Source organism: Scleropages formosus, chromosome 24 (genome assembly GCF_900964775.1).
Source record: "Scleropages formosus chromosome 24, fSclFor1.1, whole genome shotgun sequence".
In the NCBI taxonomy this organism is placed as follows: domain Eukaryota; kingdom Metazoa; phylum Chordata; class Actinopteri; order Osteoglossiformes; family Osteoglossidae; genus Scleropages; species Scleropages formosus.
In genome coordinates this window covers 4,855,415-4,881,277 of record NC_041829.1, presented here as the reverse complement: position 1 = coordinate 4,881,277, position 25,863 = coordinate 4,855,415, and the positions used below count along the sequence as shown (strand labels likewise).

At 42.1% G+C, this 25,863-nt stretch overlaps 1 protein-coding gene across 1 annotated transcript in view; it reads left to right on the top strand.

The window, feature by feature from the left end:
- Positions 1-753: 753 nt before the first annotated feature.
- The window catches only part of pawr (PRKC, apoptosis, WT1, regulator), a 47,936-nt gene continuing 22,826 nt past the window's right edge, over positions 754-25,863 (top strand). The window contains exons 1-2 of the mRNA XM_018755650.2: positions 754-1,043; positions 1,182-1,896. Coding sequence (XP_018611166.1) covers positions 1,366-1,896 — 531 coding nt within the window. The 5' untranslated portion in view covers positions 754-1,043; positions 1,182-1,365. The remainder of the gene's footprint in view (positions 1,044-1,181; positions 1,897-25,863) is intronic.

Below are 25,863 nucleotides of genomic sequence, written 5' to 3'. Positions count from 1 at the left end.
GCAAGAAGAGGTCGAAAAAACTAATGTCTAGATTCTCGCTTTCGACTCTTACGTGGTCGAATGAGCTCCCTCTGTCCCTCAGGACTGCTGAATCCCTTAAGCATTCAAAAAGGCTTTCAACTCTTCTCTTTCAGTGCCATTTCTCTCCTCATCTCCTAACAGCTCCATAAATTAACATTACATTCACATTTATTCAGCAGATGCTTTTCTCCAAAGCGACTTCCAGTGAACTCTATGTAGTGTTATGAGCCCACACACCTTATTCACCGTGGTGACTTACACTGCTAGATACACTACTTACACTGGCTCACTCATCCATACATCAGTGGAACACACACACACACACACTAAGGGGGAACCTGAACAGCATGTCTTTGGAGTGTGGGTGGAAACCAGAGCATCCAGAGGAAACCCACACAGACTGGGGATCGAACCCACGTTCTCTCTCACCACCTCTACGCAGCGCAACTCGCTCGCTGTGCCACCGTGCCAACATCACGCCATGTGTCAGGACCACCTTTGTATTTCCTGCCAGAGTCAGTTCTATGCGCAGTAAGTAAGTAATGTGCACAAAGACAGCGGTTTCATACCAACCAGCGGGATCAGGTCTCGTTCCTTTCCGCGCGCTTCCGCCCCAGCTCGCGCTTTTCCGCGCTCCCACTTCGGAACTTTCCGGACGTGTTCGCTACCCAGAGAGCTGCGCTGCTCATTCCCCCCCCCCACGAGCGAATCGGAGCGCGTGTGTCAGTCCGGCGGCGCTCGCACACCTGAGGAGCTGTTTCCACCAGCGGCGCGCAGGTAGCTTTCGTTCGGCAGTGAGCGCGTGGCAGATACGCGCGGAAACGTCGTAAGAAGCGCAACGGCCGCAGCCGGAGGTGTTTGTCGCGGACTCTCGACTCGAGGCGGGAGAACTTTGAGTTTGAAACTTTGTGAGGCGCGAGACGCGCGTGAGAAAGTTGGCGAACTCTCTGACTCTGAGGCGAGGCGAAGTGAAGTGAGAGAACCTGTTTGACGAAACTCCTCCTCGGACACGGACGCAGGAGGTGGGTTACTTACAACCTTGTAACGTATACATTTTTTTTTTTATCTCAACAAAAAAAACACACTTCAGGGCATTTATTAATGGCGTCAGCGCGTTTGTGTTGGTAAATTCTTTTCCGCGGTCTGTTTCACGGCCTCAGGCTCAACTCTCGAAGATGCGGACCGACTGACTGACTGACTGACTGAGTGCAAAAGAAGAAGAGAAGCGTAATTTTTTTTCTCTTTTTTTTTGTCAGAATTTTTGGCTGTTTTACGTCTTTTCTGTTGCTTTCCAACCTGCCTTGGATTGTTACAGCGCGGTTTGCGGAGTAAAAAGTGAGCGCCATGGCCACCGGTGGGTTTAGATCCAATACCACCACTGGCACCACAGACTTCCTCGAAGAATGGAAAGCCAAGAGGGAGAAGATGAGGGCCAAGATGCTGGGCGACATCGCCGCGGCGTCCAGCGGGTGTGCGGTCAATGTCTCGGCGCCCGGAACCAGCAATAGGAACCCTGAGGTGAACAACAATGGAGGGTCCTCCTCTTCCTCCGCCAACTGCGCTCCCGCCAACGCAGTCGTGCGCTCATCCTCCTCGTCCGCCCTGAGGAGGCCCGAGGACGATCCGCACCAGGGGTCCGCACCTAGGTGCGCGGATCCCCTGAAGAAGGTGCCCAGCACCTCCCAGCTGGAGGGCAACGGCAATCTATGCGGGGACAACGAGAAGGAGAGCCCCGCTCCCGCAGTAGGCTCCGGAAAGGGCAAGGAGAAGAGGAGCACGGGTCCCAGTGCCAGGAAGGGCAAAGGGCAGATAGAGAAAAGGAAGCTGAGGGAGAAGCGCAGGTCCACTGGTGTTGTCAGCATCCCATCGAACGAGGTGAGTCCGCTTTGCTGGCACCCATTCCAGGGATGAGCAGAGAGCCGTCTGCTAGGGTGCCTTCAGCCTGACTGAGCTGTCAGACCGGATGAGAGTCGCACCTGGAAACCCACAGCGGTTTCCTTCAGAATAAGCACTTCGGCTTTGAATCAGAAAGGGAGCTGAAGTTCGTCTTGGCCGGAAAAGTGTCCTTATTCTTCCTCTCACACTCAGCCAATTCAGAGTTCACAGCTTTTCTGAAGTGTCACAAAACAAAGAGATCCACATGATGCTACATTTTCGTTGAAATGTTTATCCGACACCTTTGTCCGAGGTGAATACAATGTTAGGTTTATACACTAAGCTTCTTACAGTTATTTACCTATTTTCACAGCTAGGTAATTGTTAAAATTCAGGGTTAGTACCTTTGGATTTTAACCAAGGACCTACTGATTGCACAGTGTCAGATATAACCATTTTGCTTTGAACGTTTGAATTGGCTTGAAATGTTTACTGTAGTTAAGCTTTGGATTGGTTGTTCAGGCCACCTTTTTCAGAGACCTGAGGGAGGAAAAGATGATTGTCTCATTGCATATTCAAAAAGAGGTAGCAAATGTATCATCTGATCAATTTTTTTTTAGTTTTGAACATTGTTTTTGTTGCTTTCCCTCGATATCTGGAAAGCGAGTTTACAGGATGAAGGGGTGGTAGGATGTTTGAGGCTCTGGAGCTGGCTTTGCACCCCACTGCTGCATGCTTTACCTCTTGTCAACTGGACAGGAGCCATGTGCTTCTGGACAGTTTCTGGTGCTGTTTGAGCCATACCTCTGAAGGCTGTAATATCCTGTCATCAGGCATTTGACAGTGCCAGACTGAAATGGTCACAAATTGGGCTTAAGCCAGGCTCTAATGCTAGGTTTTCATAAAAATGGTACATCGTGCCAATATCTCATTGTGCCTTGTAATGCTTATGATCTGCTGTGTGCTTAGGATGATGACTAATAAGAAATTACCAGCTATTTATCTTATTGTTTCACTGTTAAAAATGCAGACCTGGAGTTTGAAACCTTTGCAGCACTGCATGTATTGAAGGTAAAGAACAATGGTAAACATGTTTCTATCCATGAGTGAAAAATCTTTTTTTTTTTTTTTTTTTTTTTTTTTTTGAACAAAGGTGAGTAGATGTTTTAGGGCAATAGTGAGGCTAGGGGTCAGGCACTTTTACCTGTGATTTACAGGTAATTGCTTTTCTGCCAGTGAGACAAACTTTCAGCCCCTGCGATTTCAGGCTGACCTCAGACATTCCAGGGAAGTGTCCCCTTACGCTCTCACCCTTCCGGGTCTGAATGAGATGTGTCTGTTCTGTCGGAGACCTTTGACCCAGACAAAAAATGCGGATGGCACGAAAGACTCGCTCCCACTTCATTTGAACCAATAAGATAGGTAGCGCTCCTCCACAGCAAGGTGTGTGTCCATTGTTTAAGTCCTTGCACAGTGCCATGACTGGATAGCTATTTATACAGTCTCATCTGGTGGTTGTGTTTTATTACATACCAAAATCTCCAGGAAGAATTACTGTATTTTTAGTTTCTGGAAGGGTGTTTTGATTTTTGACTCCAGTAGACTTTTTCTTCAATGTGTGTGAAACTTCTGGACCTTTATAAACCTATTTGTCAGCAGGAGAGATGTGCTCCATCTGATACCCATCTGTGCTGACAGCCATAACAGTAAGCTTCCTCCGCAGCGGTCCTTGTATGTGCGTGCAGGCCTCTCTGCACCTGTGCCATGAATCCATGTATTTATTTATACATGAGGTGAAATACATAATTCACATTCCTGGGTAGAACTGTGCTTCAGGGTTCCTTGCAATCACTTCCTTTTCAAGGAAGTAACAAAAGTACTAGCTGTTAAGTTTATTTATTCATAACTTTACAGATACATTTAATAGGTGAAAGGGCTTTCTGACTGCTTTGTTTTTTGATCCATTTGGAATTATACAAAAAGCATGTTTTTATGGATGGCAATTAAATTCCCTGCAGAAAATCTCAGTTGTAAACAAGTATGCCAAAGTTGTGCTGTCGTGCTGTGACCTCAACAAGCAGACTTCTAATTTATATCTAGACTTCAGTGAGACTGCCATGAAAATAAATGTTTGACAGTGTAACCTAAGATACTAGCTGTAACATTCTTGAGGGATAGAAGGTACACCTCAGCTTATTAACATAATTGGGACTGAAAGTCTCTTCAGAACTCAATTTGTAAATACAACCACCCTGTCACAATAAATAAAAGCTTTTTGAGATGGATACTTTACACATGAATACAGTGAAGTACACACAACAGTGAGTGAGAAATGAATATAGATGGTGATAAAACACAAAGCAAGTACTGACAGAAAGGAGACTGAAGTAAAAACAAAAAATTTTTAAAAAGTAAATCAAACACTGGTGACTAGTGCAAAAAAAGAATAAAAGGTACTGTTAGCTCAGCACCCCTTCAAAAGTCCGAGGACTCATTGTAGAGCCTAATGGCTGTTAGAAAGGGGGGAAAAAAAATCTGAGGCTACAGATGTTCTTTGATTTATTTGCAGGCTAGGTTTTTGTTAAAAAAAAAAAAACTCAGGTAAATCTATATATAATTAAAAGTTTCTTGTAAGAATTTATTCACTTTCCATCAAATGCTCTCCTTGGAAAGGAGCACAGTGTTATAGAGTCTATCTTGGAAAATAATGGTTGAGGAGGGGAACACTGTGGTTGGGACACTTTTCCAGTAAAAGACTCATTTTGATACAACATGTGCAGCATTTGTCAACAACTAGTCACTTTCAGTTTGTTTTATTATCTGTACTATCAAAAAAGTGTGACAATAGCGATGTTCCTCAGTTTATTTGCTGGTTAGATTTTGTAAAAGTGTTGAATATAGATATAGTAGAATTTGCACTGCAAGGCAACAGTTTTGTTGTCTTTGAGGTACATTACAACTGATGTACGGTGGCGCAGTGGGTTGGACCGTAGTCCTGCTCTCCGGTGGGTCTGCGGTTCGAGTCCCGCTTGGGGTGCCTTGCGGCGGACTGGCGTCCCGTCCTGGGTGTGTCCCCTCCCCCTCCAGCCTTACGCCCTGAGTTGCCGGGTTAGGCTCCGGTTCCCCGTGACCCCGTATGGGACAAGCGGTTCTGAAAGTGTGTGTGTGTGTGTGTGTGACTACAAAATCCTGTTGAATGCTTTTTTTTTTTTTTTTTTTTTAAAAAAAAAAAAAAACTGATTTACCCCATCAATATTTGCAGTGTTTGTCATCTTGTTATGGGTCACTGTTGCTGAGACACATACCAGCTGTAAATACTGGTAGTGACTTCACAAGGGGCAGTTCCACACCAACCTGTTTGTGTGCATGTTTTTTACAGTCAATTAAGTTGGCTGTGGAAATGAAGGTGGCAATTGTTCTGAAATGAATAGATGACGAAAATACAGTTTACTATAAATAGCATTTATCAATTTAAAGTTAATAAATGGAAAAATGTTTTTATCTTTTCATATTTAGCTGAAGCTTTTCTCCAAAGTGACTTACAATGTTAAGCTATTTAAAGATTTTTGCCCATTTATACAGCTGGGTAATTTTACTGGAGCAATTTTAGGGCAAGTACCTTGCTCAAGGGTACTACAGCTGGAAGGGGTAATTGAAGCTGTGACTTTTGGGTCCAAAGGCAGTAGCTTTAATCACTATGCCACTATTTTCAAAACTTCGTAACTCAAAAATTTGTAACGAAGACCTAGTGTACTTTTACTCAAGTACAGCTAAAATGGAAGAATGTATGTTTTGGTCACTTTTTTGTTTTTCTTCAAATAATTTTTTATCCCTAGACACTATTTGCAGAACTGCATATTTTCTCTTTAATTCTCGCCAGTTAATTTACTCTTTTAAAGGGTCCAGATACCGATGTCTTTCTGCATCTAGAAACTTTTGGTTACCAGATCAGTTCTTTAAGTAGTACTGAATATTCAGCCTGTGTCTTCAGTGTTTAATACCATGTCAGTATTATTGGTGCCGTCCGTTCAGGTCAATTGAAAATATCTGTTTCTCTGGGTTGTTTACATGACACTTCCACTGAGAGATGAAGTAGCATCTTTGAATGAGTCATTTTTTCCAGAAGAGCTGATCCCTAAATCAGGTCCTTATAGCCCCTTTCAATCCTACTGGGTATTTGTCATATTTTATAGCTACACCAAATGCACTCATCTGGAGCCTCTTGTAAGGGGGGGGTGCAGTGGTGTGGCGAGGTGGGCCTGTGCCTGCTGTGTGGTGGGTCTGGGGTTCGAGCCCTGCTTTGCTTCCGTCCAGGGTGTCTCCTTTCCCCCTTCGTCCTTGCACCATATAGTGCCGGGTAGGTTTCGGCTTACCGTGACAAACATTGGTTGGTTGGGTAGAGTGTCTTGTATTCTCTCTATAAGGCTGGATGAAATTCATAAATGTACACCTTGTTATGTCGTTTAAATTTTGAATCCATGCCTTTTTTATACAAACCCAGACTCATGCTTACAAACCGATATTCCACAAAGATCATATTATCGATGAATAAACTGAGCTCAGCTAATCTCCATATGTTTTAAAATTCCTTTTTCTCTATTTTTTGTCCGATGTTGATTTTGATAAAAATTTGACCTTTGGCTACAAATGGAAAACAAATGAATTTGTTTGCTTTAGGGAACTGGGTACCCAGATAAAATAACTGGGAAATTTTAGGGTATATTCCTCTAAAGAGCAGCAAGGAAAACAAAAATGAAAAGTAAAATGATCAAGAAGACTAAGTGTTGTGGCTTTATTTTCAAAATACACATGTAAACATTGGTGATCATCAGTTACATTTTTCTAAACATTAAGAAGCCTTTTAGAACATATGTTATAGTGTAGTGACCCTATTGTTTAAATTTTTTATTTTGATTAATGACATTTGAAACTATGCAGCCTGTATCAGGGGAAAAAATCATGCTTATTAGAAGATTTTTGTTATATGAAATGGATTATCACAATTTCAGCCCCAAGTGTGTAGTATGTTTGTTCAGTTTTTCTCAAAAAAGCTGATGCAGATCTGTTTTGTTGTTTAGTGTGATGTGTTAAAAAATGGAACATGCCACATTTCAGAAGTAGGTAAAGCACACATGAAAATCCTTTATCTAGAATGAGATCTGTTAGGAATCCTGTTAAAAATCTGCAATGATCAAAACAGATTATAGGTCTGGTAGTTTAACCCAGAAATCACACAGAATTTTAACAGAAAGACAGGGTTACTTAATTTGCTCTTAAAAAGGGCATGAAATATAAACCAATAGTCATGACAGCCTTTTAGCACATGACATTCGTGTGTAATATAGTGTGTGTTGTTGTAAAAAAAAAAAAAAACTCATTTTCCTACAGTACTCCCTCAATGTGCCTGACATTGTGACAGTGGCCAGCCTAAATGTTATCACAGAGGACTGCGCACTGAACCAGTAAAAATAGATCTTTCCTGCCCAGCCTGTTTACACTTGCTGTTGACGTGAGAAATTACTTGCCACTCCGTCAGTGATGTAATGATGTAACAGCAGCTCCTCCCATCTGCTGCCAAGGAAACAACAGTTCCATTCTTATTTTCCTGGGAATGGTGACACATTGGGAGCTTGTGCTCTGCAAGTCAGAACAGCATCTGGCCAATTAAGAGAGTGCACAGTTTTGGTCTGAAAACCCATATTGTGGAAATGTTAGTGCATGTTGTTGGCAGGAGTAAAGTTTGCTTATAAGATGAGCAAGAAAACATCATGAAGGTATTACCAGTGAAGGGCTGGCTCTGGATGAGAAAGAGCATCATTAGTTGGCCTTTATAAATTGCAAGTGACCCTTAATTCTTTCAAGGGTTGTCCTTTGGGTATGGAATTTATGTAATCTGATAATTTGCCGGGGCGGTGCGGTGGCGGAGCGGGTTTGGCCTGGGGCCTGCTCTGTGGTAGGTCTGGGGTTCGAGTCCTGCTTGGGGTGCCTTGCAGCTGACTAGCGTCCCGTCCAGGGTGTGCCCCCTCCCCCTTTGGCCTTGCGCCCTGTGTTTCCAGGTTAGGCTTCGGTTCACCGCGACCCTGCTCGGGACAAGCGATTGTAGATGTGTGTGATAATTTGCCTGGGATTATTTTAATATTTTAATTATCAGACAGTTCTTAAATGTGACAATGTGCTATAGATATTTAACACACCAGACACAATTCCATCTAACTCTAATAGCACTGACTTCAATGTACATAATTTCTTTTGATAGAAATGGTAGATTTTAAGCACTACGATGAAATAGGCATCGATTCTTTGATATTTATAGGCAGTTTGCATTTTCATATAGGAGTCTTCGTGGTATCCATTTGAATGTGCATTGTTACAAACATTCAGGTTAGAAATTTTATGAAAATTTGTTTTTCAAAAATTTATTTTAAATGTATTTTATTTTTAAATTTATTTGTTGCATTGAGTATCCTCTGCATTTCTGTGTCCAATTTAATCTACCTGACTTGCAGTGTTTACATCATGTGTCTTGGGTATTGGAGGTCAATTACAGTATCATAAACATTGCAGATGTTTCTGGGATAGGCTCTGGAACACAGCAACCTTGCATAGGATAAACAGTCGATGAAACCCGAATAAGTTCTCCAGTGAATTTTTAAGTAATTAGAGCTTCATCATGAGGTTTTACAGAGCCTAGACAGAATTGAGGAAAATCTGTATTAAGCTTTTATTGATAATGACACAGTGATTTTACATTTAAATTTATTTAGTAGATGCTTTTCTCCAAAGCAACTTACGATGGATACTACGTAGTGTTACCAGTCCACCCACCTTATTCACCAAGGTGACTTACACTGCTAGATACACTACTTACACTGGGTCACTCATCCAAACATCAGTGGAACACACACACACTCTGTGTCACTCACACACTAAGGAGGAATGTGAACAGCATGTCTTTGGGCGGAAACCGGAGCACCCGTTGGAAACCCATGCAGAAACTGGGAGAATAAGCAAACTCAATGCGGACTGAGTGGGGATCGAACCCACGTTCTCTCGCACCACCCAGGCGCTGTGAGACAGCAGCGCTACTCGTTTTGCCACTGTGCCACCCGTTTTATGAACAAATAAAGTTATGAACAGACCTCTGGTCCCAGTTGTGTACATAAGTTGAGGTTGCTGTATATATATTTTTTGAATGTATAGTCTTGCACCTACAGTGCCACCACAAACAGCAGTCAGGCTTTTCTAACGAGAACATGCCTTCAGGAAACTGGTAGAAGTAGCAGAATGAGCTGGTAGGGTGTTGCAGATGTACATGCCTTTCTGAGTGTCTCTCTTGCTCTCTCTCACACACAGTGAGAGACAGACAGAAGCATGCATGAGGTCTCGGGGGACAATGGGGGGCTGGATTAGAGGCTGAGTGCTGATTTGCTGAATCCAGGCCGTGTACTGAACCAGCCGCGATGTAACACATTTGTTCCCCTGGGTGGAGAGTAAATGTAACTTGTTTGCTCAACATTCCTGTCTGTTCAGCGGCATTAGGTGAGACTAATGTGTGTGGAGATTTGTGAGTCAGCGCTAATCGAGCCACTTTGCGTGATTAGGCATTGGAGCTTCTCTGTTTGTATTCATTACAGTGGGGTAATGTTTCTCTCCTGGTCCGGCTGCGGCCATTACAGCCCTCAACCCCTCAGCAGGCAGGCTCTGCATCACGGAGCTGTCTCTTTGGACTTTGAACATATGCAGATGTGAGGCTGCAGTTTGCTATGTACCAGCAAACATAGGAGACTGTAAATAAATGATTCAAAGGCTATGTGCTTTTTTTTTTTCCCCCTTTGTCTGTGGGCAGGTGGTGTGTTGTCCATGAAAGAAGTAACGACTAATGGTGACCTGCTGCTTAGGCAAACCTGTTTTCATTCTGAAGTGCTTTGCATTCCTGTTGTTGAGAGGCTTTAGAGGAGCTTTATAATCATCAAAGGGATGTTCAGTCTGTGTGTCCCATTGCCGGAGGATTTTATTTAATTTCATTTGTGCATAATCTGAGAAACGTGCTGAATTTAGCCTTCCCTTTGAACTGGCCAACCATTTTTCCTTTCTGCATTCTTTCTTGGTTTAATTGTGCTGGCTTGTGGGCCTTTAATTTTGGGGAACTTTTTCTGTGCTCTTAAGAGAGTGAAGTACATGGGCCTATCTCACAAGTTATAGTCATATATCCTGGATAAGAATAAAAGTTAATCTTTGCACCCTGTTGTCTGTAAGGTTAATTTCTTTCAGTGTGTCTTGTTTTCTATTTTTGAGAGGGATAAACTAACCTGAGGGCAGAAGTAGTGTTATGGCCTTTATAAGTGATTCTAGGAATGAATATGGGGTACAGAGTAGGTCAGAAGTTTGACCGCCAGGTTACCTGAAGGAGGGGAACTGAGGCCGTGTTCTTCAGATAGAATTTTCTCTCTGGAACATTCCTGGTGTGTCTACCTAGAGCCCATTGGCGAAAGGGTACAATGCTTATGAAAAGCGAGGCAAGCACCCAGTGCCTAGATCCAGCCCACACCATCCTGATCCCCCATGCTGAAACTGGGTCATGAACCATCAGTATTGCTAATCCTTTTGGGTGTGTCCCTCATTTCTGTGCTGCAGGCGGGGATTGCAGGTTTATGAGCAGGCTGTGACCTTGCACTCCCGTCCTGGAGGATACTGGGAGGCACGAGACATGGCAGACCTAAAGACAACAGAAGCACAGAGCAGAACTCACAAAGATTAAGTCTTTTTCAAAGGTCCAAGCCGGCAACTCCAACTCAGTGGAGCGTGAGTTGCTGCTTCCACTGAGCAAACCTTTTTTTTGCTGAGGCCAGCTAGCGGAAGGAGGCTGCAGCCAAACACATGGAGAAAGGGGTGTTATTTCTCCACTGGGCAGAGAAGAAAATGGCAAAACAAACAGCAGCTGACTAGAAAAATGGCCAACGTGAAGAATCTTAACAATGTTGACACACCCATCTAATCTATAGCTGCATCGTGGCTGTCTCAAGTGGGTGTACAAGCATTGCAGTTTTGTTTCCTTAAATGGACACGTTTGGGAAGTGCCGCTGTCGTCATTCCTCCAACCCTGGCTTTTGTTACCTCGCAGAGCATGGCAATTTAATGACTTTCAGTGGTGGCTCTTTATTGTTATTTAGTTTGGTAGCTGACTATTTATCCAAAGCATAGCATGCCAATGTGTAACACACTTTTACTGAAACAATTCCAATTAAGCACGGCTCAAGGCTACACCTGGCACATGGACATGGAAACTCTTGCTCATAAGAGTAGTTCCATTTTCAGTCTATTAATCAGCTGATTGACACACATTTCTCTAACTTGTGGTTTTTCTACTGTAGAAAGTACTGGCTTAACTGTTGACCTTTAATTATGCACTCGGAGAATTGATGAAACATGAAAATACAGGAATTAATATTGAAGGACATAAAGTGACTGTCTTAAGACAATTTTAATCACGTCTTCGTTAGCCTGATAAAGTGAAATTATGAAGTGTGTTTCCCTCGAGGAGGAACTGTTGGCGTAAGCTCTTATACCGATGGGACTTGTTCGGAAACTTTTGTTTACTCAGCCAGCTTACCCAGTTGTCTGATTACAGCTGGTATTTAGATTTTCTGAACCTCTAGATGTTGCTGTCTTTCAATGTCTGTGTTGGAATAGACCAGTTCTGTTTTATTTAGGCCATTTTTCAAAGGAAATACCATGTCTTGTGCCTTCATAAAATCCAGGAAAGTATGTGCAGTGTGTCGAAACTGGAACAACCTATCTGTCGGTGCCCTGATGCCAAGTCAGTTTCTGAAGGCTAGCATACAAGTGTGATATGACCCCTGAAAAAGTTTTGCTGCCTTGGTTTTGCATTTTATTGTGAAACTGTTTATAGGTTTACCTTTACATATTGTGATGCATTTTCTTGTGTGTAGCATTTGCCAGACTATATTGTGCATTTACTTTTTGTATTCCTCATTAGTATTTTGCACCATACAATATATTGAGTTTAATGTCAAGAAGTTTCAATACTTTTGCCAGAAGGTCTACACCTGGAAGTTTGTCCATGAAAATGTCAAATTCATTTGTCATGGGTCTTTTGTGCTGAATGTGCTTGCACTGCCTTCTTAGGAAGTGGCGCATGCAGACTTGAAACAATATCACGGGCTCAGCCCTGTTCATTGGCAGGCATTAACCTTTCAGCACACTAGACCCTTAAGAAGACCTTTCGGCAAGTCTGGTGATCCTCCATTGCATAGCAGGTTGAATTTCGTCTCAAGAGGTGCTTTATGTGTCCATTGTTTCTTTTCACTGTTCAGAATCAGAACAAGTCTAATAAGAATAGTTACAGCAAAACAAATACTGATAAACTGATCACAATATTAACAAAATAACATTTGTAAATAGTCAAAATCACAGATTACCATAATGAGTCTGCTTTTCAGCTTCAAGCAATTTCCTTGTTTTATTGCACTGGACAACAAATGCTTTGCTTCCTAAAAACTTCTGATTTTTTTTTTTTTTAAAAATATAGACAGCTTCAAGCTGAATGCAAATGTTTTTTCAGATTGACTGTATGATGTACGAGTTTGGAGAAACATGAAATTAACTTTTATTGAATTTAGCATGTTTAATCGCATAATGATGTTGACACATTACGTTAGTTCATCTGAGCTTTTCCATTGTTCCAATGTCCTGGTGAAACCTTTCTCAGTGTTCCATTCTCAGAAAACCTTTGTTCGGTTTACAAGTAGTTTACGTGCTGGGCAGGTTCAGAAAAGTGTAGCACATGAACCAGTTTTCAACCCAAGAAAGATATTTTTGCCTCCTCTTTATATAAAAATCAGGCGTATGAAAATGAAGTGATGAATAAGGAAGGTGAAGGATTTCGATATTCGAGATATATTTCCAGGAATAACTGCTGCGAAGATTAAGTAGGGCATATCTGTTGCAATGATGGAAAAGCAGAATCAGGGCAACTGGAATCCATCAATACTGGCCGACTATTATTGGGCACTGAAATGAGAAGCATCACATGTTGAGCGCAAACGAAAATTAGGAGCAAAACCTTTTTTAGTTCAGATAAACTAATGCAATGCGATTAAACATGCTAAATTCAATAAAAGTTAATTTCATGTTTCTCCAAATTCTTATGTGATAGAAAATCTGAAACTACAGTTGTGTTCAGCTTGAAGCGGTATCAAATCACAAAAGTTCTTCAGGAAGCAAAATTTCTGAAAAAAAAAATGTGTTGTCCAGTGTTAATTGCATAGTAACTGAATAGTACTTGACTTATCTTTGGGTTCAGATTTGCCCCACTCCATCTAGTATTTCTGTTAAAACCTCATAAGTTAGTGCTGAAAGTAGTAATATAGTTCAGGGCCTGACATCAGCTTGGATTAGGATGTCCAGGGCAACTCCTTTCGTCTGCCAGCATGCCTGTGTTTATCTTCCCCTCTTCTGATCGATAGGTCACGCAGTACAAAATGTCTCCAGACCCTCTCTATCTGTGGGACGGGGAAGTGCTTTGGCTGGGGAATTTGCTCTTCGCAAGAAAGTGATAATGCCTAAAGCATGCAGGTGGTGGGGACTCTCTGTCTGCCCATTCTGTCCGTTCAGTCCTTGGGAAAACACACAATGTAATGTCCTAATTTGAATAGTTTCAATGAACATTAATTTTTCAGGGGCATTGCCAGCCTCTGTTTACCAAATGGTATCAAGCTGTTAATACGACTTAAAAAAGATTTCTATCCACCATGTATTTTTACACTTATTTATTCTTGTATTTTCTCCCTATTTGTGTATTTGTTCCTGTAGCCTTATGCAGTTACCTTCAGAATCTGTAACATTTTACCTATTTATCTAAAATATATATTAAAAAAAAATTTACACAATGCTGCTGGAAGTCCAGGTGTGTTAATTGTTTTAATGTCTGTGCCTCCAGTTGTGGGGGTTCATCCACGCCATTAAAAATTTCCATCCGACCAGAGAATCAGTCCATTGTTGTGGCTTTCCCTAAACCTTCCGGCCGTCTACCAGTGGTCACATTCAGACATTAATGAACCTGTGACTCACTGTCTCTGCTTGTGGCTGTACAATGACCTCAAAACAAAAGCGGTTTTAGTGGGATTGTATAGAATTCCAGTATTGAAGTGTAGTACTGGGGAACCCAATCCTGGTCCTCCAGGGCTCTGTGTGGCTTGTTCTATTTTTTCAGAAATAGACAAGTAAAATGTTCTTGATGCTGAAGGAAATTGCATGAGTGGCAGATGAGACTGCAGTAACAGGAAAATTAATTAATGAATCGTTCAAAAATGGTGGATGTAAGTAAAATAAGTAAAAAGCAGCTCTGATAGCTCAACACCCCTCAGTAAGAGGACTCATTATATAAAATGTGTTATGTATATTATTTTGATAGGCACCAGATTTACACATTAAACTTCAGGTGAGGTGGATAGATCATTCGCATGAGGCAACTAAAGGACCCTTAGATTTTCAGTGATACATTGGGTGAAATATGAGGGATTATTTTTTTGAAATCACATACCTGCTGAAATATTAACATGTCATAACTGTTCAGAAACATTCACACAATTCAAATACATTGACTAATACCTTTGTCCAAGGTGACTTCCAATGTGTAATACACTACAAAAAATATACACAAATGTACATGCAACACTACATAAATGTAACCAAAATTCCAACTAACCGGCTATAGCACCGAATAATGTTTTTCCACATACGAAACTTGAATTATGGGATTTTTTTCCACTATTACAGTGATGTATTTAAGTTCATGTAGTAGTTTAAGAATTTAAAAATATACCCTAGCATCTTTCATGAGAGTGAAGGTAGCAGAAGGTTGATGACAGCCTGTCACCTTCCTGTTCTCAGGGAAAGTTAATACATAATAGTGAGGTGGTTGAGTAGGCTGCACTGAGTGCATTGTTGATCATCAGCATGTTTTTGCCTTGAGTCAAACTGCACAGTGAGGGTGGTTTTCCTTGCCCAGCCACCTTCTTGCATATTTCAAAACAGGCTTAGGCACCTAACCTGTGGGGAACCTCTCATTGTACAATGAAGTCCTCGTCCATGGGATTTTACCCACCCTAAATAACAGGGGAGGCCCAGCTTGCCTGCACATGTAACGAGACAACACATTTCACGTTGTCATGCTGAAACAGCTGCTGTGATCTGTGAGTTGTGCAGGCTAGTACTGTGCCACTCAATGCTGATGTGTTTGTCTCAGGGACTGTTAAGGTAGATATATTTCCAATTATCAGCTTAATTCATTATTAACATAATTTGGGACATATAGTATGCTCTGCCAATTTTTTCATACACTGGATCCTCAAGTTACAAACACCAGTAGTCTGTTTATACCTCAGTTTGTTTAACCTCAAAGTTATGTTTGCCACCAAGTCACAATCAACAAAAGCTGAATAACACATGGGCTTTTCCACTTAACAGGTTTTCTCCTGTACAAACATCTGACAAAGCTATAATTAATTAAAAGTACTCTAACAGTTCCATCCATTCATTTCCTATTACCACTTACCTGTTGTAGGGCCCTGGTGTCTGGAACTTATCTAGAAATCGGAGGTCTCGGGACAAGGTGCATTCTGGATGTGGTGTGCCACTATACAGTATAATACTTTTCAGTTTTAGTTGGCTCAGTTTCCTCTTGCTTGTCCTAAACAGGGTCACAGTAGCTGAACAAGCAGGCCCATATTTTTCCTTCCCCCGTAACACTTTCCAGCTCCTCCGCTTTCCGGATCTCCAGGCTAGTGGAGAGATATGATTCCCACAATGAGTTCCTGGTCTACCCAAGGGTCTCCTCTCAGTAGCTCCTGCAGAGGCAAACCAGGGGATGTTCTGACAACATTCCCAAACCATCTGTTGACTCCTCTCAGTCTGGAGGAGCAGAGACTCCAAAGCTTTCCCTTTCTACAAGCTACTTACCCTGTCATGGTGAGCGAGCCATGTGATTCTGTAGAGAAACCACATTGATTTGACAGTGACAGTTGATTTGATACCATTTTAAGTAAATATCATAGTATGTCTCCATGGGAAAGTACTGTATGTGCTCCATTTACTTGGTTTCTGCTTCTCTTTTAAGATTAATTTTAATTCTGTTTTTACTGAACTGAACATAGTAGCTGTCAAACTTGAAATGTTTTCATATGAAAAATGATTTGTATATTTGCCACGGTGCACTGTTCTCTGCAGTCACTGCAGATAGTATGGCTTGGCAGTCATGTTTATAAGGGCTGCTTTAGTGCTCATCTTAAAATGCTGCTTTATACTTCTGTGAGCAGATCAGGTGAGACACACCTCAGAGGTGTGGTCTTTTCAGGACGCATGGCTGAGGTGAATACAGGTTGAAATGTGGCTTTTGTTCTCCCACTGAGCACGAAAATATGTAGTATAATTTGATCATGTAACTTGGCCGTTCACATGAATTATTAAAATTACTTTCTTTTAAAGCCCTGTAACATAAGATATACAGATTCATAAGCCTCTTTCCTTGTGTTTTGAATTGGGGACCAATAGAAAAAGATTTCAAAGAAAATTTGTAATCTGCCAAAGTGTGGAGACAGTACCAAAGCACCAGTGGTGATCTCATAGATTCAACCAACTTGTAGTCAGCAGAAGTACCAAAGTCGTCGTCTTCTGTGTACTGCCAGCCTGAGAATAGGAGTGTTTGGACCCACCATCTCTATTTGGGTCACTTACATATATAATTTGCATGTGGACAAATAAAATACATGTTCTTAAGAGTCACACATCTTAATTCTTGAGTGATAACATGAAGAATTCAGTTTGCCTATAATATACAACTGCTGCGTTTGTGTATAACTGAGTGTAGGCTGCTCTTTACGGCACTATTTTTTTTTTTTTTTTTTTTTTTAAGTCAGTGGAGGTGTCGTTGGAACTTGCAGTCTACTGGCTATTGTTGTTCATCTGTTGAGGACTGCTGTCAATGATAAGGGTCCAAAATTTGAATTTTAAGAAGCATGAGGGTCTCTGGTCTGCCGCCTCCTGTGGCAGAATGCTAGTTTCCTGCTTTGATATTTTTTTTGAAGGTGATTGGTGAATGTTCAGTTTCTTCATACTTTTAATAACTTCCTGCAATCAGGTTGTGAATGACTCAAAGATCTGAGTGCCATAATGAGGATCAGTTACATCATATGTTGGATGGTTACCTTGATCATCATGCACCCAGGTGCGATTGCTCTGTCTTTGCCAAGAGGTTGAGTTGAATGGCAGGTTTGAAGATGCAGGTAATGACTTATGGTGACAGTGTATGCATTTCAATTTTACATTCTGCTTCTTTTTAAGCAAAGCTTGATGAGAGCAAAGGCTCTTGTGAAGCAGCGAGTTTCCGGTAATAAGTATGCCTATTTCACATACTCATTTAAATGCAAATGAGTTTATGAGGTATGTCGAGAGTCATCGCTAAATGGAGGTTCAGTGTTGCTTTTCAAAAAGATGTTTTTGCTCTAGGATCACTTGCCAGCTGAGTAATTATGCCATTTGAACCTCACTGCTGTGAAACTGCATGATGTTGTACCCTTTTGCTGTTCAGAGGATACCCTCGTGTACAAAATAAGTCCCAGTCTTCAGTGCTCTTCCAGCAGTATACGGTTTAGTGACTTAAGCTTTAAGACATCAACCCTTTTTCACCCAGGATTACTATATGCAGTGTTAATCCATCAGTTATCAATAACTGTGTGCCCAGTACAGGTTTACGGTGACCTGGAACTTGTCCCTGAATTGTAGGATCGGAGGCAGGGTACGCAGTGGATGGTGTGTTACATCATCTCAGGGCAATCACACACGCTCATTCACTCACACAATCACACACTTTAGACTCTGAGAGGAACCTGAATACAAACATCGGGACATCATGCAAGTTCCACATTGAACCTTATTCAAACCCTCATCCCTGAAACTTGTGAAGCAGTAGCACTACCCGCTGTGCCACCCACTATACGTAGTAAACATGTCAGCAGTATATGCCCTTTCCTTTTGCAAACAATAATGGATGGTTGCCACCAAAACTTTTCTCCAGATTTTACTGAGGTCACTTTGTGTTCCCTAACATTTCACCTCTATGATGCCAAGTTCATTATTTCTTCCTCCTGCCTTTGTCATACAAAAAGTGATCACCCCCAGCCACTAAATATTTGCTTTCATAGTGTACTACAATGGCAGTAAATTGACTTTAAGACTAATTATTTCCAGATGAAGAGAGGGAAGAAGTTTAATTCAATGGATGCAATTAGTTTGATTACTTTGCCAGAAAAGGATAACAGTGAATACCAAGCAGCTGTCTTGTCACACTGTTTAATTTGTTTTTACAAATTATAAAAAAAAGCATATAGTTTTAGTTGTTTACATATTAATGTATTCATGTTGCTGCGTTGTATAGACCAGTGTTGAAAAACCCCAACATACAGCTGTTCCTCACATAATTGGGAAATTTATTTTGTGACATCACCCTGTTAGGTGAATTCCCAATGTGAGGAATTACTACCTTCTTCTGGAAAAACATTAATTGTTTGCTGGATGAAAAATATCAACTAAAATTAAGAAACCAAAATAAAACTCAATCTTCAAGATAATCAACTCCTCGCTTTCCTCTGGCTGCTTCCCTTCTACCTTCAAAACTGTCCTCATTTCACCTCTGGTAAAGAAACCCTCTCTGGATCCTAACTCAGTCCAAAAGTACTGGCCAGTCTCCATCCTCCCTTTTCTGTCTAAAACTGTAGAACGGGTGGCCTGTAATCAACTATCTGAGTTTCTCACCTGGAACCATCTCCTCGACAGATATCAGTCTGGATTCAAAGTTGGTCACTCCACGGAAACCGTTCTCCTGGCAGTGTCTGATGCTCTCCAGTCAAACAGAGCGGCCTCCCTCTCCTCAGTCCTCGTCCTCCTCCACCTGTCTGCAGCATTTGAGTTTGTCAGCCACCGGATTCTTCTTTCCTCTCTTGGTGAGCTTGGCATCGAAGGAACAGCAGTAAGATGGTTTGAGTCTTCCAGTCAGACAGATCCTATCAAGTGGTTTGGCGGGGCTCTCATTCTTCTCCCCTGCCTCTCTCAACTGGTGTCCTGCAGGACTTGGTACTGGGCCCTCTTCTCAATCTACACCTCTTCCCTCTGCCCTGTCATCGCCTCCTATGGATTCAGATGCCACTGTTATGCCGATGATACCCAGCTCTTCCTTTCATTTCCACATGGAGCCTCAGATATCTTCGCTCCCATTGCTGCCTGTCTGTCGGACATCTCTGCATGGATGTCTGATCAGCACCTCCAGCTCAACCTCTCCAAAACAGAGAGTCTTCACTTCCCAGCTGGCCTGTTCTCCTGTCACGATCTATTGATCAAACTGGACAACTCACTCATTTTGCCTACCTCCTCGGACAAGAGTGTGGGAGTAACGATTGACTTGAGTCTGTCTTTCTCTCAGCGCATTGAAGCCACAACTTGGTCCTGCAGATACATCCTGCATAACATCCGCAGGATCTGTCCTTATCTCACAATTGACTCAACCACTTGTCCAGGCCATGGCGATATCCCACCTGGACTACCGCAACTCTCTCCTGTGTGACCTTCCTGCTACTGCCATCAAACCTTTATAGCCTGATACAGAACGCTGCTGCCCGAGTTGTTTGACTTGCTGAAGCATTCCCATGCATCTCCCCTCCTTGTCGCTGTATTGGCTTCCTATAGCTGCCCAGATCAAATTTAAGACCCTAGTTACGGCCTACAAAAACATGAATAGAACTGCTCCCGGATATCTACAAAACCTGAACATCTGCTACACTCCAAACTTCTCTTCCACATCTGCCCACTTGGTGGTCCCATGCATGAAAAGTAAAGCATAAAAGTTCTCACTTCTGGCTCATTTGTGGGAGCACCCCCTCTCACTCAGAACTGCTGAATCTCTGTCCACATTTAAAAAGGGTCTTCAACCTCACCTCTTTCAGACTCACTTCGCCCATGATCTCTTAAGTTCATTTAATGTGTAAATGTTCATGCACTCTAACTTTGAGATTGTTCCTGTTAATGGATGAACCTTTATGCAGCTACTCCTGTAATTTAATGTAAATGTTCATATAAAAGAAAAAATTATTACTAGGATGGTGACTAGGAATCATTGATATTCGGATAAGTTTTATGCAGCTACTCGTGTGAATGACATTGGTTCATATGGAGGAAAGAAACTAACTGCACTGAAATCACGTCTGCATCTATGTCTCTGCTAATGTAAAGCACAGGTTGTATTTTCTATGAGATGTACGTCGCTTTGGAGAAAAGCATCTGCTAAATTATTTTATTTTTCATTTATCGTATGATCAAAGACATCTTCAACAACATAGGGCAAGCTTGAAGCTGTAAAATTGGCTTCATGTAGTCAAAGTTTAACATCTGTATCATTGATGTTCGTCACATCCGCTAGTGTGGGTGTGTACGTGGGGCAGCAGATCCAGCAGATGTTTTGCAGTTTGCTGCTGCTCTCCACATGGGCGTCCAGGGCTGTCTGGCTAGTCCCATTTTGTACATATGTGCCCTGAATCGGCCTTGCCCGGTGTGTAATTGGTTTAGGTGCTCCCAGCAGTGTTGGTGTAGTTGGCTTCCAGGCCGTTCAGAGGATGGCACTGGGATAAATCTGTGTAGCCATGAGTCACTGTCCTTTGTCCATTGCTTTTGCCACTCAGCTTCCGCCCAGGTCTTCGGTGACATGCCACCACTGCTGTCAAGCAGCTGCACCACGCACAGGTGCAATGGCCATTGAGATTTCAGGCGGAGTTGCTTTTGTTGGCCAGAGGTAATAGCAGTTAGGTGACTGTGAAGCAATGAGCTTTTATTGTTTAAGGAGTGTTTTGCTAATGCTATGCATTGTGCCTTTCTCCTGATATCAGGAGGAGGTATGCTGCTTACAACAGGTAGGTAATTTGTTGGTGCGGAGTGGATGCTAAATGAATAAATGTTATCACTGCCATGCCTAAAAAAGTTTTACATTTACATCAGCCTATTTTATAATATTTGTAACAAAATGATATCTAACTTTTTTTTTTTGTTGTTGATGTTATGCATTCATTCATGATCAATAACTCCTCAGCCAGTGCAGTGTCTTGGGTCTCCAGAATTGATTCGGAAAGCATAGGACATGAGACAGTACACCCTGTGCAGAGCCATTTTGATGATTTGTCTCGATGTTTATAGTATAAAGAATTGCATTTCACAAGATTTTGGCCTATGTCTTTCACTCTGCAAAACAGACATTATGTTAAGCGGCACTGTGTAGTGTTTCAAATGAGGTTAGATAGTCTTCATTTGATTTTAAGATTAAAGTGTGGTTGTTGCCTTAAGCTGTTTACAATATAAATAACTGAATTTATAATTATGTTTATATTGAAAAATGTTCAGTTTGTCTGTGTGCACTGCAAGATGCCAGGTTCAAATCCCTGCTCCTACTGCAGTACTCTTGATCAAGGTGCTTGTGCCTTGGAGAAAAGTGCCAGTTAAAGGAATGTGTAGTAATAATACTTTTAAATCTGCTATTCCTGTTGTGATTTATTTTTACCTTAATTAGTGTGTGCGATGGGGGGTGCGGTGGCGCAGTGGGTTGGACCACAGTCCTGCTCCCCGGTGGGTCTGGGGTTCGAGTCCCGCTTGCGGTGCCTTGCGGCGGACTGGCGTCCCGTCCTGGGTGTGCCCCCTCCCCCTCCAGCCTTATGCCCTGTGTTACTGGGTTAGGCTCTGGTTCCCCACGACCCCGTATGGGACAAGGGGCTCTGAAAATGTGTGTGTAGTCGTGTGCGATTGCTTGAGATTGTTATTGTGGCAGTAAGAAGTATGTACTTTTTTGTGTTAAAAAAGTGACTTGTGATAAACTGAAGGAAAGCAGCCATGTTTTCACCACAGAGAGAGAGTCAGAGTCTTTTGGGTTTTGACTCCTTGTATCTCTGTCCTGAAATATCTGATAGAAGAGGCTGATAGAAGCTGTTCCAGAACTGGTGTTCTGTTCTGTTGAAGTAAAATGACCACACAATAGGCATGTGCTGTTCTGCTAAATATTTAGCCTGCTGTATTAAAAAATGATTTATGTATGCTCATAAGCCACTGTAGCAGTTTTTCATTGTGTGGGACCCCCCTATATGAAAACTAAGTATAGTGCAAATTCTGTCAAATATCCTGATAATGTCCAGTAAGCCAGCTCTGATTGTTTCTAATTGTACATGCAGTGCAATGATGATGCAGTCTGTAGTTTCTCTGGTGGTTGGCATTTTGGTTGTTACTAAACTTGTCTGTCTTCACAACTCCTCAGAGGATCTTTTTTTGCCCATTTTGAACATTTAACACTTATATTTTTCATTAAGTATTTTCAAAATGTTTTTTGGATCGTTTTGTATAAATTCCCTTCTGAAGGATTACAAATTTTACTTTTTAAATTCTTGTGCTTTCTAGTCTGCTGCTTTGTATAAAGGAGCTTTTAAAAATTAAATCCAGGCTTTATAAATTTTGAAATTCCTAATTAAATTTATTAAAACGTTTTCAGGGTATTTTCCTTCTTAGCATTTTCTGTGTTTTTTGTGTTTGATTCTTTCAGTGTTAGCTCTTATTTTGGATAATTGCATTTTAAAGATGGTAGTTACACAGTGAGAGTGCAAACTTGTCCATGAAGACTCCATGCAGGGCAAATGAAGTTTGTCCTTATTGTGTTCTGGTGTTGCACTTAAATGAATCCAGATCAGTTTCAATTTAGTCATTGACTAAATATCTTCTTAAGTGGTTTAGTATAGTTATTATTATGGGCGGCACAGTGAGTAGCACTGCTGTCTCACAGCGCCTGGGTGGTGCGAGGACATGGATTCGATCCCCACTCAGTCTGTGTGGAGTTTGCATGTTCTCCCTGTGTCTGCGTAGGTTTCCTCCCACAGTCCAAAGACATGCTGTTCAGGTTCAGCCATAGTGTGTGAGTGACAGAGAGAGTGTGTTCCACTGATGTATGGATGAGTGACCCACTATAAGTAGTGTATTTAGTAGTATAAGTCACCTTGGTGAATAAGGTGTGTGGGCTGATAACACTACATAGAGTTCACTGGAAGTCACTTTGGAGTAAAGCTTCTGCTAAATAAATAAATGTAAATGTATGTAATGTAGTTGATTGTTGAAAAACAAGCCCAAAGGTGAACATTCCGCTCAACACTCATGCCTGCCATTAGCCAACAGTGGCATTTCTTTAAAAATACAGATAAACTGTCACGTTTTGCTGGCAAGTGAGTCAAAAGCCCCTCCTGACAATCTTTATTTGCCATTGTTTTTTAGGAAGTGTATGGAACCATAGAACCAAGAGTTTTGCAAGTGCTTTTATTATCATTAGAACATCTTAGAGTTTCCAAAAAGGTGACATTAAAAAAGTCAAACCTCATATTGCACATTATCAAATAGCACATGATGACCCAGATCATATGAGATCAGTGTTTTCCATCTGGGATTTTATTGCTTCTGCTGTTTTGTAAATCTCTGCTGAGGGCTGACTCCTTCAGTTTGAGTCACTGGGTAAGTATTTCAGTGAATGCAGTTACTTATTTACTGTTTTGCAGAATGTTCTTCACCAGGGGCTAAAATAAAACGTGCCAGATCTTTGTTTACACTGTATTAGTATGAGCCTTTGTTTCGGTAGCTGGAAAAACAAGGCAGTTGTGGATGTTGCAGGATGCTGCAGAACTGTGTTGCACTGTTTTTAACACGTAATGGAATGTGTGCTGTTGCTGAGTTTGTTTCATAGATCTGCTCCTAACAGTCCATGCTGCAGCTGCAAATGTAGCCTCATATGTATCTCTACCTAATCACATGTGTATCACTGAGAAAGTCTGTCATACAGGTAAATATCTATCTACATTTATATCTATATAGTTCTTATGAATCACCAAGACTGAGAAGTGGAGAAGTTGAAAGAAATCTCTGTCCTCCTGATATTGTGCAGAGCCACCACCTGCTCGCTTGATCCCATCCCGTTGTCACTCCTATGGAGGAGTTCCCCGCAACTCTCCACCTCCATCTCTAAGATCATCAACTTCTCGCTCCCCTCCGGCTGTTTCCCAGCTGCCATCAAAACCGCTCTCATTTCACCTCTGTTAAAGAAAGCCTCCCTGGATTCCAATCTGCTCCAAAACTACAGACGGATCTCCCTCCTCTCCTTCCTGTCTAAAACTCTAGCGCGGGCAGCCTGTGATCAGCTGTCTCATTTCCTCACCTAGAACCATCTACTCGATGGTTATCAGTTTGGTTTCAAAGTTGGTCACTCCACTGAGACGACCCTTCTGCCGGTGTCTGACACTCTCCAAGCTGCTAGAGCTGCCTCCCCCTTCTCGGTCCTCATCGTCCTCGATCTGTCTGCAGCATTCGACACGCTCAACCACCGGATTCTACTCTCCTCTCTTAGTCAGCTTGGGATCACAGGAGCGGCACTAAGATGGTTTGAGTCCTACCTATCTGACAGATTCTATCAAGTGGTCTGGCAGAGCTCTCGTTCTTCTCCTCTGCCTCTCTCAACCGGTGTCCTGCAGGGCTCGGTTCTGGGTCCTCTTCTCTTCTGGATCTACACCTCTTCCCTTGTTCTGGTCATAGCCTCCCATGGATTTAAATACCACTGCTATGCTGATGATATCCAGCTCTTTCTCTCCTTTCCACCTGGAGCATCAGACATTTCCGCACACATTGTCGCCTGGCTGTCGGACATCTATCTTCATGGATGTCTGATTACCACCTCCAACTCAACCTCTCCAAAACAGATTCTTCACCTTCCAGCTGGCCTGTCCTCCTGTCATGATCTGTCGATCAAACTGGACAACTCACTCATTTCACCTACCTCCTCGGCTAAGAGTCTGAGAGTAACGATTGACTCGAGTCTGTCTTTCTCTCAGCAGATTGAAGCCACAACCCGGTCCTGCAGATACATCCTGCGTAATATTCGTAGGATCCGTCCCTACCTCACAATTGACTCTGCCCAACTACTTGTCCAGGCCATGGTGACTTCCTGCCTGGACCACTGCAACTCTCTCCTGTGTGGTCTTCCTGCTACTGCCATCAAACCTGATAGAGAATGGAAAGCTGATACAGAATGCTACTGCACGAGTTTTAATTTGCCAAAGCGTTCCCATGTATCTCCTCTACTCATTTCTCTGTACTGGCTTCCTATAGCTACTCGAATCAAATTCAAGACCCTGGTTATTGCCTACAAATGCATCAATAGAACTGCTCCCAGCTATTTACAGGACATGATCAACTGCTACACCCCAGCCAGACCCCTTTGCTCGTCTACATCTGCTTGCTTGGTGGTCCCGCGCACAAAAGGTAGAACACGGAGGTTCTCGGTTCTGGCTCCGTTGTGGTGGAATGACCTTTCCCTCTCACTCAAAACTGTGGAAACTGTGTCTACATTCAAGAAGGGTCTGAAAACTCACCTTTTCCGGACCCATTTTGCCCAAGATCTCTTCGGCTCATGTACGGTGTAAATGTTCATGCACCGTAACTTCATGAGCATCCTCAGATAAGCCTTTATACAGTCGCTACTTCGGCATTGTATGCGATTGTTTGTGTATCTTATTATAAAAAAAAATGATAGGTTATCGGGATTCATCTGTCCTGCATTTTATGTAGCTACTTGAACGATGAACATCGGTGCATCAAGTGGAAGGTAACAGACTAGGTCTACTTCAGAGTCATATCTACAGCCACGTCTCTTTCTCTTAATGTAATGCACAAATTGTATTTTTGCTGAGATTTACGTTGCTTTGGACAAAAGCGTCTGCTAAATGAATACATGTAAATGTGAAGTTTGTCCACTTGTGAGGGAGATGAGCAGGCGGTGCAAAGACAGTAGTGTTCTTTCTGGGGTGTGAGGACAGATCAGGTTCTGTAGGTATTGAG